We start from the raw sequence: 16,004 nt of genomic DNA, 5'->3' as shown, positions 1-16,004 counted from the left end.
GGCCCCGAAACTATATATATTGGATGTAATAAAATGGAAATACAATGGGTGGGTGGGATATAATCAAGAAGAGTTAGGAATCCTAGGCAAGAAAAATAAACTAGGTTTGAGGATTTAGGCAGAAAAGGACGAAAAATTGGAGAATATGAATACATATTTGGAAAAAAATCTCCGTAAATGAAGGAAAACACAGAGGAAACCTAAGATGTATGCAAAGGAATAGGACAGTTATGGGTAAATGTGAGTTTTCTTAAAATGTGCTTTTTTTGGGAGGTTTCCATTTCTAATAAAGACTATTCACTTTAAGATTGAACAACAGTTGATTTTGGAAAGCTTTGGGGCGTAGGTGTTGGACAATAAACACAACATAGACTCTCTCTCTCTCTCATGTTCCATTCTTTAGTTGTTTTTTTTTCCCCTTCATATTCCTTTTCATCTCACAACCCCAACCCCATGACTTACCATGTCTTTAAAAACATTAATTGATCAACATTCAAAAAGTACATAAAATTCCTCTTATTCTTGAATGATTAAAAAAAATGCATGCAAATCCAAAGAAATGTTTCTAGAAATTTTTTTAATCTTTTTTGACTGAAAACTCTAGTGTGAATTAGGTATTTATCAACTTCAATCTACCATTAAACCTTATCTAGCTTATAAACCCATGGCAACTTCCCTACTGAAGTTAGAAACACTCAACAACCCGTTAATGAAATAGACTCAGAAATCATAATGGTATTGGATTGTCAGTAATCCATTGGATAGTCAATATTCTAGATAGTACACAAGAAAATCTGCTCTGCTCTTTAATAACGTACAATTTTCTGCAAGAACTAACATTTTTAATGAGTTAACCGAATATTCTTTGAATTCTTCACTCCCTTAATCCTTCCCTTAAGCTTAAAAAATCATGCAAATGACAACCTTTTCTCCTCATGCTCACTGTCCCCTTCCCCTTTTCTACTGTAGCAGAGACTTTTATTACAACAAACTTTGAAACAATTATAAATGGCAAATTGATTATCTAGCATCAGGAACTTTCTAGATTACTTTGTCAGCATTTCTTCTTTTGCAGACACATTTGTGTGTTTAAAATGCCCTATTTTTTTAGCAGAGAAAAGTGATTATGAAAACCTACTTAATCAGCCTTCCATGCATTTACTAGGGCTCCATAGAACTCAAGAATGTCATCCTTTTGTTATGCTGATGTTTGGGTGTTGTGACATGCATATAAAAATAAAATTAAGCCAACAGGCTTAATCCCATTTTCTTTGTCCTATATGTCTCCACCAGGCAGAGCTTGTCGATTCCAGTCATTTCGACAGTTTTCTTCAGTTTATCATTTTTTAACTATTTAAAAAATGATGGAGACTTATAGAGTGGACATCAGAGAAACTCTTTAATGTGGAAAACCAAAAACTTACATTTGTGCGTTGATGGTGGGTTTGTCTTGAAAGTTATTTATTATTAATCTTTAAAAAACTAATTTATCAAGAAATTAGTACCTTCCAATAACTACTTAAATGAAATACAAATTGTTTGGCTTCCATTCTTTTCCTCACACATTACAAGTGCCTTGATTATTACAATTCTTATCACTTTACTGGAGGATTTCAGTTCTGTTCACAAAGGTTTTAAATTTTGAGAAAGTATATCAATTTTTTTTCCTCTGTTGCTTGCTTTTGGTGTCATATGTACAAAACCACTGTCTAATTCAGGTCACCAATATTTATCCCTATGTTTTCTTCTAAGAGTTTTATAGTTTTATGTCTTATATTGTAAAGGCCTACTTAGCCAGAGCGATTCCATCTGGTTAAACAGTGATTTTGTTGTCTATACAGTAAAATTTAAACTGTCCCTGCCCCTTCCCCCTAGGGAACTTTCTTAAAAACAAGTCCCGGAAACCAGTCCCAGTAACAAAGCCCAAATACAAGGGTGGGTCAGGCCAGGTGGAGACATCCAATCAGTGGGGGTGCATACTGTCTTCCTAGCTACCAAGGAGTATAGGCCCCACCCTTTGGGTGCTCTTTGAGCGCCAATTCTGACCAAGGTGATAGGCTAGTTCAAATATCTGCTATAGGGTAAATTGTAATTCAGTTGGTCACTTAGGTGTGACCTAGAGTGACTGTGCAGCTTTCTCTCTGTGTTATAATCTCATTGGCCACCTGTGTGTGGCCAGGCCCAATCACATGGCCTTTGCCCTTAACAGCTGGTCTGTAAGGCAGAGAGAGGTTGCCCTCTCTGTAAGAGGCATGGCCCTGAACGGTCGGTTTGATTCTCAATGCTTGGCACGAAATAAAGCTTTGCTTGACCTTCACTTTGTATCATTCTCGCTCCTTTGTTAACGGACCCAACAATATTTAGGAGCTTAATCAATTTTGAGTTAACATTTCTTTTTTGTTTATGATGTGAGACAGAGATCCAACTTCATTATTTTGCATGGGGCTATCGAGTGGTCCTTGCACTATTTGTTGAAAATAATATGTTCTGCAATGAATTGTCTTGGCACCTTTTTTGTAAGTCAACTGGCTATAAATGTGAAGGTTTATTTCTATACCCTCAGTTCTATTCCATTGATCTATATGTCCTTATGCCAGTAACACACTGTTTTGTAGTTTTGTAGTTAAGTTTTGATATTGGGAAATGTACGTCCTCCAACTTTATTCTTATTTTTCAAGGTTGTTTTGGCCCTTGGAGTCCTTTACATTTCCGTAGGAATTTTAGGTTCAGCTTGTTAATTTATGTGAAAAATCCATCTAAGATTTCTATAGGAATTTAACTTGTAAATAAATTTGGGCAGCAGTACATCTTAGCAATGTTAAGTCTCATGTTCCATGAACATGGGTTGTCTTTCCATTTATTTAGGTCTCCTTTAATTTTTTTGGCACTGCTTTATAATTATTAAAGAATATGTTTTACAGTTTTTTCGTTACATTTAAGTTTATTCCTAAAAATGTATCCCACTTTTGAAAAGAAAATGTTCAACTCTTCTAAGCATTTGTTCCTTGGACAAACATGGGATAAGTGTTCATTTAAAACAGAATAACCTTAAAGATCCAGATTAAAAGACTGAGTTTTGAGTTTTAATCTTAGATCTTCCATTTACCAGCTTTGGAAACTTGGGCCCACAAAGTGCTCTTTGCCATTTTCATTCTCTGAAAATAAATATTTAAAAAATGAAGGTAGTTACACAAGAGAGGTTTTTATGAAGATTAAATGTAGTAATACATGTAAAGTCAGAACTATAATTGGCACATGGTAAGCAGTTAGGAAACATGAGCTCTTGTTACTGTTACAATGTTCTTTTCCTTCTATTCTCTCTTCCCTGAAACTGCTGCTAGGGAGCCACAATTACCTGTGGGATTATGCCACTAACATCTGGTATGTTGAGCCAGAAGGTTGAGAACAGCTACACAAGCTCTTCAGCTCTTTGTTTTCCCATTGTTATAAAGGTTTTCTAGGAAGCCCTCCATGTCTTCCTTGCTTTGTAGGATTCTAAGGATCATTTTGTTGGTGCTTTTACAGCTGGCCAGTTGGCTGGAAACTCCTCTGTCGAGATGTATCGCCAAGTGCTTCTGTCTGGTTGTCGCTGTGTGGAGTTGGACTGCTGGAAGGGACGAACTGCTGAAGAGGAACCAGTCATCACCCATGGGTTTACCATGACAACCGAAATATCCTTCAAGGTAGAGTGAATAAATATTGCTGATAGAAGAAACTAGAGAGGGGCACCTGGGTGGCTCTTGGGTTAAAGCATCTGCCTTCAACTCAGGTCATGATCCCAGGGTCCTGGAATTGAGCCCTGCTTCCCTTCCTCTCTCTCTGCCTACTTCTCTGTCTGTCAAATAAAGAAATAAAATCTTAAAGAGAAGAAGAAGAAGAAGAAGAAGAAGCAGCAGCAGCAACTAGGGAAACCTGAACCCTTTTGGGTAAAGCTTCCTAAGGTTGAAAGTACCAATGGTTATAATTAAGTCCATAGGCTACTAATCATCTTTGCAGTTTCATAGGCTAAAATTTAGTAGTGTATTATTGGGTAATTAGCATCATATCATGGGGAATTGTGGCATCTCAGGAGAAATGCCTTAGAGAGGACTTACAGGATTTGGACTTATATTAGGTGATTTGGGTGAGGGTTCAAGAAAGTAAGGTTAAGCTATAGATTGGGTAGAACCAATAAGCAGAACTAATCCTGTGATTGGTTACCTTAATAAATCCTATCTAGGAGGTAAGATTAAAGCTGTAATTGATAAGGAACTTCAGCCATCTTTATTAGCCAGGATGAGTGTATGTTTGGTCAGCTCCCTTCTTTTTCCACACCAGGCTCCATCCTACATCATAAAGGGCCTAATACTCATGTATATGGACACAGAAGCTGGAATAACCAAGTTATGTTCATATCCCCCGAAAAGAGCCATCCCCAGGAGCTTGGAATAATTTGGGTGGGGGAATTCTGGGACTCTAGGTACCCAGAGAACAATCTGGAAAGAGAATATATGGGCTATAGAGGAAATGTGCTTTTTTACTGACTCAGGCTTCTCACCTCTTTGGAAGTAAACTAGAAAGGAAGGGCCAGAGGACAACCTGTAGAGCACAAATTCCGAGGCATGACCTCCATTACCTGTGTTAGCTGGGTCTCAAGACAGAACTGGCTCTGGGTCACTAACTCTTGCCCTAAGCAACCAAGAAAATAGTCCAAGTGTGTGGATAGCTAAAGTAAGGAGGGTGGGGGGGAACAAAGCCATTGAAAATGGGGTGGTCAGAGTGCTGAGAGGATATTGGAGGAATTATACATTAATGTCCCCAAGATTGGTGACAAATCTTTGGATGAAGAAGTAAGATACTTTCCTAAGTCTTTGCTGAATGAGGGGAAGCTCAATAAATGGCACGAGAGAGGAAGTGGTAAAAGCTGGTTGGAGTGCCTCATGAGAACTAGGCACTCAAAAGTAACATTGGGAGCAAAAAAAACCCCCACTTCCCAGTGTTTGGCCCCAAGGCACCTGGGATGTGAGAAAATAAACAACATCACTTGCGAGAGCAGCAAAAGAGAAGCAGGATTGTCAAGGGACAACCAGATTTCACTTGAGATGAATAGATTTCCTGATCAAAGGTACTATATTTGACAGTAATAAAAATGCGTTCAGAAGTGATACCATTAGCACCTTAAAATCTGTTCACTATGTTGTGTTTAGGGAATTTGACTTTTCATGATTTCTTAAACTTGGGCTACAGCCCAGTAATTAGAGACACATAGCACCCTTCACTAAATTTTAAGATAAAGTTTAATATGAAGGTGACCTTCATCCTTATCAAATCTTTACATTTACCTCTGCTCCTGAATGGGAACACTCAAGTTCTTTTGGTTTTCTTTAATGGAAAAATCAATAGGTTTTTATTTCATTTCCATAGTCCCCCATTCTCCCAGCTCTTGCCATTGTCCTTTGTCAGCTCTCTAAAATATCAACCCCTGAACTCACTGGGCTCTTTAAAAAAAGGTAGGACACTCCTGATGTGGAGTGCGTGCAATTTGGGCTCATCTGGCTGTTGATGTATGTAGATAATTCTGGGAAGGGGACAGGACACCACATTCTGATGGAGCCATTACTGTTCTAATGACCTTGTGAATTGACCCAGTACCAGGAGGGCCCTTCCACCCCCTGCTCATGGTCCCCTTGGAAACCATGGGGAGTAATTGTGAGAGAGAGAGAACAAGCAGAAGGAGAGAGAGAGACAGAGAGATAGAAGCAGACTCCCTACTGAGCAGGAAGCCTGACACAGGGCTCGATCTCAGGACCTGGAGATCATGACCTGAGCCGAAGGCAACCATTTAACCTACTGAGCCACCAGAGCTCCCCATAATTATATATTCTTGAAAATTAATAATCCTTAAGGTTCTTTGAGTTCTGGAGTAGGATGAAGGAGGGCGTTGGCTGGAGAGATAAATACCAAGCACATTCTAAGGCGTATTTCTTTTAGGTAGAGCATCAGCTTCTTGATCTCAGCCACCAAGTCAGTTTAGAGGGATTCTTCCTGTGCCCTCGTCTATCAAGCCATTCCTTAATCACATCTCTGGTCTCAGAGTCACAGCCTGATTGGACATCTCTTCCTGGGCTGGGGAAACATAACTTCTCCACCACATCCACACATCTGGGGACAGATATAGATACTAGAAGACTAAATCTAGCTGAGAATACTGCTTCCATTCTCTGCCTGACAGTGGTGGTGGTAGGGGGGGTAAAGGGAGGAGGAAACTCGTCTCCCCAATGGTTGGCTTGCCCAGCCATGCCTCTTGTTAATGCGCATTTGCAGGATGGATTATTCTTGCAAAGATGTGGGTAGGTGCTGGGGAGGGGGCGAGGCTAGGATGGCTGTGGATAGTAAAAATGCCAGCCTGGTTTGTCGACAAAGAGTAGGTGCTCTCTGCATCAAGGCTAGGACTGGGGTGAGGCTTAATGCGGCACCTCACTTGCAAAATTTGAGGAAGCATTTGCCCTCCATGTCATGGACATGCAGAGTTGGCACCCAAGCTGGAGTGTCTCTTTACATTTTGCACTTAGACCCTTCCCTTGCCTCAACACAGCCCCAGCTTGCTTTTCATGGTCAATAGCACAGAGTCTGCTTTTCCAGAAACCACTAAGTATGTGACTTAGGAAGAAAGGGTAAGAGAAATGGGGGACAAGATCCTGTGTGATCCACCTCCCCATCCCTTCCCCCTCACTCAATTGTCTGCAACTCAACTGGACTCTGCTATTCCTTTTTAAATTTTTTTTTAATATTTTATTTATTTACTTGGGAGACAGAGAAAGCATGAGCGGTGGGGAGGGGCAAAGGGAGAGGGAGAAGCAAACTCCCTGCAGAGCAGGGAGCCTGATGTGGGGCTCAATCATGAGCTCATGACCTGAGCCGAAGGCAGATGCTTAACCGACTGAGCCACCCAGGTGCCCTGGGTCTGCTGCTCCTTGACCATGCTAGGCAGGTCCTATCTCATGGCCTTTGCACAGACTGTGAGGCTCTGTCTGGCAAGTTCTTCCCCCAGGTATCTGCGTGGCTCACCTCTTACCTCTTTGAAGTCTTTCCGAAATGCCACCTTCTCAAAGAGGTCTACTATGGCCACTCTATTTAGTACGCCCAGCCCCAAACTCCCAATACACTCTCCAGCAGCAATTTGTTTTTTCTATTTACCAAATGGCATATATCACCTCCTGTCACTCTGCTTCATTTACTTCATTACTACGTTTCTTGTTTTTGTCTGTCTCCTTCTAGTCTTCTACCATCACATAAGCACCACAAAGATAGAGATCTTTGTTTTGTTCCCTGATCTGTCCCAAGCACTTTGAAAAGAATCTGGCATATAGTAGGTGCTCAATAAATGTGTGTGTGTCTTTTAATGACTCTTTCCATTCCCAACCAAATAGACAAATTACAGCATAGCTTTTAATTTTAGTCTTTCTTGTCTCTGTCCATCAGATAAATGAATTTTTTTCCCTCCTTTTTAACCTATCAAAGTCCACGTATGATATACTGGTGGGCAGTGAAAAGATTCTCCGAACGTTTGCCGCTTTAGGTTATCCTGTATATTTGGACCTGACTTTCGTGGTGCAATTAGGCTGTATTCTGTAGCCACAGCTCATACTGCAAGAGCAAAATAAACTGATTGCAAAAGTTCATCATTTTTATGTCACGCCATTTATCTGTTCTCCATCTATGTAATCTGAAAAGCTTCTGTGCGACATATCCCCAAAAGTGAAAGTTCCTATGGGCATTTACTGCCTGTTTATTCTACAGGCCAAAATAAAAGGTTATGTTCTGAGAAAGGAGACATGCTGTAACTCAGCATCTTTATGGAGGACTTTTTATTTTGCACTCTGAATTTATTTATTATTTATCTCATATATCTGCTGTTCTGTTTTCTTGCCTCACTGCCTTAGCCTTTCTGATGGTTACAAAATAGTCATTCGCCACTTGGTCTTCATTCTCTCTGCTCCTACTCCGTCTCCTTCCTCCCCCACACTGAATACCACCACCCCTGCCCCACTCCATCTCCAAACTGCTCCTTTTTCTCCCCTCGGGCAGCTCCTTTGTTACCAGCAATTGTATAAGGTGGATAAGTGGGCAATTTGATAAAATCGATGATGAAAATATATTAAATTTGTGTATGTGGTTAAATCGAGCATTTCTGAAAATAAAGCTCTGAGAAAAATAATAATTTAGGATGCAATTTAACAGCTCTGTAGATGGTCCCATAAAATGGATATCCAGATACATCCTGCTATCATCCACGAGGGCTAAAGAATTTCAAGGTCATTTTTTCCCACTGGAGGTTAGTGATTGAGCCATATGGTTTATAGATTATTGAATCCAGTGTTACAAGTTCCTGAAAAACAGTTTTGGCTTAATAAGGAGCAATTGAGCAGTCAGGTACTTTTAATCTACTGTCTGCTAATGATAGCTTGGATGTAAGAACCAAACTTAAAGCTTATAACAGGTTTTCTCATCCTCAGTGATCATGCACACCATACAAAACATTCCTATGCCGTTTAAAAATAAAAGTTCTATAGAAGAACTTCTGAATTTTTCAGGTTGCTCCCGACTACAGTTATTAGAAGAACTCTATCTAGTAAGTGCTTTCGTTGGCTTTGAAGGTTCAAAAAGCTTTCCTAAGCCAGCGGCTGAAGTTACGGTGATGTAGGAAAGATGGACAGTGGGAGGGCGAGAGGATGGGAGGAAAAGAAAAAAGAGACCATAGAAGTTAAGAATGCATTTCTGGAGCTAAGGCCAAGGTTTTGATACCAGCTCTCCCAGGGACTGGCTGCAAGAGCCTGGAGAAACTCCCTTACCAGACCTCGCCTCTTTGATCTGAGGACAATGGAAATGATAATAGTGCCTACCTTCTAGAGTTGTTGTAAGCTTTCAGACACCCTACTTAACACCCAGACATTGCTTAGAACAAGATTTGGCATGCAATGAGTGCTCTGTACATGTTCGCTATTGATACTATATTGAAATTTTTAAAACCACCCTTTAGCTTTGTTTCTGTAAATGTAATGATTGTAGTACTCCATAGGCAAAGAGTATTTATGAAGTCAGGACGGTGCAGAAGGATTTGAATTAAGTCAATTTCAAGGCTGCCTCGGTAGAGACTGTAGATGCCCTCCACACACAAAGCCTTAGTTTCTAGGAAGTTTCTAGGAAGAAACTCGGAGCCCAAGCTAAACACAGCCCAGCCTTGGTTAGAGTCCCAGTAGGAGCTAAGAAGGGTGTCCTAGGTGAAGTGCAGAAGACCAGAATGCCAGAGGCAGAAAGAGGGGAGTAGTGGGGGACACAGCCAGGAAGGTCCAGGAATCCAGAGCACAGCTGCTGTTCAGGCTGTACCAACATCCCAGCTGCAGAAAGAGAAAACCAGAGGCAGGGAGATAGGAAGATAGAGGAAGGTACAAACTCCCTACAAACCTGAGAGCGGGCCCAGAAAAACACTCATATTTCATTTGCCAGAGCTTAAGATAGCCCTTTGACTAGAAGCAGAATACCCATTTTCAAGGGAGAGGGGGTGCTTTTCTCACTTACTTTCAGGCCTGACTGTCATTGGCCCAAATTTTCATGGGGCAGGTCTATAGTCAACCTTCACTAATAAAGGCAGTTGTAGGAATTCTCAAATAGCCACAGACAACAATCATCAGAAAAGTTATCAATGACTAATTACACTTTTATATGCTATTCTTTGAGAGTTTTTTTTGTTTTGTTTTGTTTTGTTTCTTTAGGGGAGCCTGGGTGGATTAGTCAGTTGGGTGTCTGCCTTCCTCTTGGGTCATTATCCTGGGGTCCTGGGATCAAGCCCAGCATTGAGCTCCTTCCTTAGTCAGGATCCTACTTCTTCCTCTCCCTTTACCTACTGCTCCCCCTGCTTGTGCTCTCTCTCAAATGAATGAATAAAATCTTTTTAAAAATTTTTTTAATTAAAAAATGATTTTTCTTTAATGCAACACTCAAACTTGATTGGAAATTTTGGCCATGAAATTGTTAAAGTTAACTGGGCTATTGAGTATGGAATCAATATTCAAACTTCTTTGTTACAAAATAACATTTGCCTGTGGTTACTGTCTGGTTTTAAGCTTTGCTTCAGCCACTGATCAGACTAGCCCAGGGTTTGACTGACTACCTTCCACACACCACATTTAGCCCATCACCTGTTTCTTTGCATGCATAAAGGCAAAGTCGAATAATAGCCCTAAAAAAACCATACAGCCTAAAGCCTAAAATACTTACTCTCTGGCCATTTGCGGAATGTGTGCTGACCTCTGAAGTGGTCAACAGAAAATTGAAGTGGAATACAACTAGATAAATGATGTTTCTCTTCTGTTAAGAATGTTCAGTTCATTCCTTTACTTGAAAATATTTAGTGAGAATCTGGGCACCTAGGTTGCTCACTCAGGCATCTGTCTTAGGCTCAGGTCATGATCCTACCACCCTGGGATCCAGTCCTGCATCTGGCTCTTAGCTTAGCAGAGAGTCTGCTTCTCTCTCTTCCTCTGTTACTCCCCCTGCTTGTGTGCTCTCTCTGTCTGTCAAATAAGTAAATAAAATCCTCTAAAAGTTGTTTTTCTTTCTTTCTTTTTTTTTTTTACCGAATGTCTAGGATATGCCTTAACACTTCATAAGTCCTAGGGACAGAGCCGTGGGGAAAACTGTCTCCACGAAGCTTATAGTCTAGTGGAAAGAGATAGACCAATATAAACACACAATATGGCACATGGAGACATGCCCTTTAAGGCAACATCAGTAAGTATTGAAGGAAAAGGGGGGTAAGATATTCTTTTGCAGTAGGGTGGTGGGAAAAAGTCTTGGGTAACATGACATTTAAGCAGAGACCACCACCCCCAAAATTAAGAAAGTGAGTCTTGCTTTCAGGTAAGAGAATTCAGAAGTAACAAAGATGAACAAAGAACTGAAAGAGATGAACAGAAATGAAATCCTGCTTGGCGCATTTGAGGAAAAGCAAGAAAAGATCAATAGACTATATCTGGGTGAGCAATGGGAAAGGAAAAGGTGACAAATTTAGAGAGATAGCAGGTGCCAGAGCTAATAAAGAATTTGGATTTCATTCAGCAAAACGGAAGGCCAGTGAAAGGTTGACTCTAAAAGAGTGAAATCATCTGATTCATGTTTAAGAGCAATCACTCTGGCTGTGGTGTGTAATGTTAAGGGGAAATGCAGAAGCCTCTGCTGGGTTTTGCCACAGTAACAGGACCACTCCCTGCCCCTCACCCCTGCCCAGAATCTCAGAGGTTTAGAGTCATAAATAATTATTTCTCATTCAGATTAGATGTTAGCTGTTGCTCTGATTGATACTGTCTATATCGCATATGGGAAGAACAGCCCAATCTGGAATGTCACTGGGCTCATGGCAGAGGGGAAAGAGAAATGGCAGAATCACATCATGGGGGAGGGGGACCAGGGGGGCCTGGGTGGCTCAGTCGGTTAAGTGGCTGCCTTCAACTCGTGTCATGATCCAAGGGTCCTGGGATCAAGTAGCTGGGTCTCTGTCAAATAAACAAGTAAAATCTTCAAAAAAAAACTTAAAAAAAAAAAAGAATCACAGGGTGGTTCTTAAAGACTCTGGGATCAGTATGTCATTTTCACACTCATTTCAATGGCCCAAACAAAGGACATGGCCATGTCAGTTGTCAACAGATTGCACAGGAAGGGGTGGTGAGTATGTGGAAACAATGATGACATCTACAAAAGCAGTTACTATACAGGTTTTGGGGTCAGGATGTTACAGGTAGACATGCTGAGATGTTTTATTTTGGATAAATTTGGGGCTAGATTGCTGACGATCAAAAGATACGAGAGAAGAAGTCAAGAATGGCTTTAATGTGTTTTGCATTTAGTGGCTACAATAGGGCCAAATACATGAAATCAATAAAATCCAGTTCCTTTTTATTCACACCTAATACCACTTTCTGTGTGATATCTATTTGCAGTTATTTTGAGGGCTTTGATCTTTGGTGGTTAAGGTCAATAGCTGCCTGACTGTTACTGCAGAGGTTAAGATCATGAACTCTAGAGTCAGGTAAATTTCCCTGGAGTTTCTTGGATTCTCCTTTTTGTGACCTTGGGCAAATTGGTTGATATCTCTGAGCCTCCATTTTATAATTTGGGCTGGTGGATAATGTTTTCCTTAGAGAATGTTTATAGCATGAGTTAAAATAGGTGTCTGGACTGCTCATTTAATGGTAGCTCTTGTTTGTATTAGTAAGAGTCTAAGAGGGAAGGTTTAAGGTGAGTGGGGAGGGAGGCACCAGCACGGGAAGAAACCTGAGTTGATTTAAGAATCTATTTCATCATGAGATGGATGGATCCTTTACTTTTTCTCCCTGGGTCCTCACAACAGGCTTGTGGAAGGAGGCTTGTCACCCTCACTTTACACAACAGCAAGCCAATGCCCAGAAGCACTGAGTGATTTCTTCCAAGGTCACACAGTTTATAAAGCTAGGAAGTTAGGGTTCAAACACATGCCCATTTGAATCTGAAGCTTGTCCTCAAATAAATCAAGAATTTCAAGTCTTGGTATTGCTTGCTATTTAGAGTACATTTATTTTTGATGGCATCAACTATCATAAAAGTTAAACTGATAATGCATGAAAGGCAATCTGTGAATTCACTTCTAAGAAACAGAGTGGATCTTTTGCTCTGTGCAGGCAAATCCTTCTCAGAGGATATATGCAAATGTAGTACAGAATTAGAAAGCCTTATTTATACTCTGGGGCCGGGGGAAATAGCTTTCTCACATAGATATAAAGAAAGTAATGCATTGTTTAAGGAAGATAGAGGAGATAGTGGAAAAGTCCCAGGCAGAAGGAATGAAAGTAGAAATCCCTACTTGAAAAGAATAAACAAAACTAAAAACCAAACATATGAGTACACCAGTTCAATAAGGAAAACATATTGAAAACCTGGCACCCAAAGCTGGTTGGACTTATATTACTTTAGGTGATCAAAGATGAAAAATAATTTAGAGAAATGCAAGAGACTATAAAAAAGTATTCACTTTCTCTAATTCAATAATTTCCCTTCTGAGAATTCATTCCCGGAAAGTAATTCAAAATACTGGAGGAAAAAAATGGAGATGTTCTTTGTAGAACTGTCTCAATGATAGCTCTTTAAATATGTCTGTCCAACAGTTGGGTTCGGGTTAAATCAATTATAATACAACTGCTCCTTAGAATTTTATACAGCTATTAAAGCCTATGACGTAAACATTCTTTAAAGATACAGAATGAGGAATGAAATACTAATGCAAGTTACAACATGGCTGAAACTCAAAGGCATGTTAAATAAAAATGGTGCTGGAACATAAAAGGCCACTGGCCATATGATTCCATTTATAGGAAATGTTTGGGATAGGCAAATCTACGGAGACAGAAAGTAGATTAGTGGTTGCCTTGGGCAGGGTTCATGGGAGAGGCGTGGGGAAGGGGAAATGGAAAGTGGCTGCTAACGGTTACATGGTTTCTTCTGGGGGTGATGAAAATGTCCTAATTTAGATTGGGATGATGGTTGCACAGCTCTGAATATGCTAAGCACGGTCCAATGGTGCAATTTAAATGGTCACATTGTATCTCAGTAAGGTTACATCTCAATTACAATGTTCCAAAAAATATGAGCATTTACTATAATGAAAACCAAGTTGTAGAAATAAAAGAAGAACAAACTAGAAGTAAATACAACCACATATCAACAGTGGTTTCGTTCAAAGGCTGAATGTATGAGTGAAAATGTATGCTTTGTCTCATCCAAATTTTTTCTAATGTGATTAGATTTCTTCTTTTATATATATGTAGCAAATAGAAGAAGAATGATTGTCTTTCCCTCTCCACCAAACCAGTCTTCTTTCTTTCTACTTTGTTAATTCAAGAATCAGAAAATTTAGGGGCATCTGCATGGCTCAGTGACTGACTCTTGATTTCCCCTCAGGTCACGATTTCAGGGTCCTGAGATCAGTCCTTCATCGGACTCTGCACTCAGCTGGAGTCGACTTCTCTTTCTCTCTCCTCCTTTCTCTCCACCCCGGCCCATGCTCGCCCTCTCTAAAATAAATAAATCTTAAAAAAAGAAAAGAGAAGGAAAGAATAAGGAAATGTACAGACCAGCAGCTTGCACAACCCCTTCAGGCCACCTCAGGTCTTTCCCTACAATTCTATGAATGAAACAAGCAACCACGTTAATGGGTGTAACCCCAAAGGGAAACATATCTACATGTTAGAATTCTGGTGTATTGAATATATGCGTGTTCTCGTTTTTAGGAAGTGATAGAAGCAATTGCTGAGTGTGCATTTAAGACGTCACCTTTTCCAATTCTGCTTTCATTTGAGAACCACGTAGATTCGTAAGTATTCCACATGTTCACTAGGGAGTCTTTTTCCCTGAAATGGGTATGTTTAATAATTGTGCACCAATTTAAGATTACTTGACATTATTAATGGTGTTCCTCCTTGATGTTGTCTTAAATATCATGTTTTCATCACCATATATTGGTATTCACTCCCTTAAACCTCATTAACATTTCAATAATCCACAGGACTTGGGGAACCTAGTTACAGGCCACAGGATTTTAAAATGAAGGACTCTTCTTTTTGCAACGTTGTGGAATAATACTGTATCTCTCTCCCAGGGGGACACTTTTATAATCCTCCTTCAGTAGCCCCTCTATTGCATGCAAATTTGTAGTCCATTTTGCCGCACAAAAATGGCCAGTTCCGAGCACTCTGAAGCTGGTGGAGGGAAAGTTCTGAATTCTGTCCTACTGTCTGGGTTTACACAGAACCCAGACTACCTCCTCTTCCCATTGATTGCTCTTGTTTGTTACTCTTTGTAAATATGGTCCTATTTCACAAAAATAGCCTGCACTTATCGCTGAGCCACACAAAGAAAAGATACTTTGACTTAACTCTTTTATATTCATTTTATCACAAAATGCCAGGGTAAGATGCATTTACATCTAAAATACAGGCATTAGTTTACCCTATAGTTACCCAGTTTAAAGTGCTTCAAAATGAAAGAATCTTCTCTCCATGGACTCAAAATTCAAGAAACTGGAATTCTAGTCCATGGAATGAATGGCTGAAGATGGCGGAGTAGTGACCACCGTTACTCAAAAGAATATTTGTGATAGCCCCTCTTTCATTTCAATGATCCAAGCCAGATTTCTCAACTAAAAGCCAACAGCACCTGTGCTAATGTAGCTCAAGGGTTTTTTTGTTTGTTTGGTTGGTTGGTTGGTTGGTTTTGGTTTTGGTTTTTTTTTTAACCCTTCTTCTTACTGGAAGTCTTTCCCAGACCACTGATTGATTCCCTTTGTCCAACTAATTTGCAACCCATGCTTCAATTTACTTATTTCTTAAGATTTCACTAAAATCTTGAAAGAAATACTTTGCCTCATGAGCCAATTTCAGCCTGAGGAATTTCCAAGTGTTTACATGTGATCATCGGTTATTGTGATCATGGAGAAGGGCTTTGTTTGCAAGTAACCAATTTTATAATTATCTGTATTTCCAATTTGCCCTCAGGAAATCCATATTACATTTACCAGCTCATGGTTCTGTTGCACTGGGAAACAGTCAGCCAATGAATGATTTAATAATTTGGCAGATAGTTTTTCTCACACTTCTGAGGGCAGTTCCAGAGAGAAGAATTGATTCTGTTTCATTGCTATCTCTCTTTGAACTAAAGGGAGTGTCTCTTGAGTTCCTGTATTTAATACCTCATTTGCTGTGACCACCCTGGCTTGCACATGAGTGTTTTTCCATCTCTGCCTATCCATCTGTGATTGGGCTTTAACAGTCCTTTAACACCTTTCTTTCAGGCATTGTAGTTCCCAGACATGTTGATGTCCTTGTTTGAGAAATATCTCTAAATCTAGCACATTTATGGTCTTCAAGAAATGTCTCTATATAAATTAGACTAAACGGAAAGCTATAGTTCCACTGTTGTTTCCCGCCTGCTCACTGAGC

General features: G+C 40.0%; 1 protein-coding gene across 4 annotated transcripts in view; it reads left to right on the top strand.

The window, feature by feature from the left end:
* The window catches only part of PLCB1 (phospholipase C beta 1), a 679,075-nt gene that overhangs the window by 503,495 nt on the left and 159,576 nt on the right, over positions 1 to 16,004 (top strand). For all 4 annotated transcript variants that reach the window (XM_082744416.1, XM_082744417.1, XM_082744418.1 and 1 more), the window contains exons 11-12: positions 3,526 to 3,683; positions 14,298 to 14,380. In XM_082744416.1, the coding sequence (XP_082600542.1) occupies positions 3,526 to 3,683; positions 14,298 to 14,380 (241 nt within the window). The remainder of the gene's footprint in view (positions 1 to 3,525; positions 3,684 to 14,297; positions 14,381 to 16,004) is intronic.

Source organism: Mustela nivalis (genome assembly GCF_964662115.1).
Source record: "Mustela nivalis genome assembly, chromosome: 8".
Classification (NCBI taxonomy): domain Eukaryota; kingdom Metazoa; phylum Chordata; class Mammalia; order Carnivora; family Mustelidae; genus Mustela; species Mustela nivalis.
Note: the sequence above shows the minus strand (reverse complement) of the source record. Positions and strands in the feature narration are given on the sequence as shown.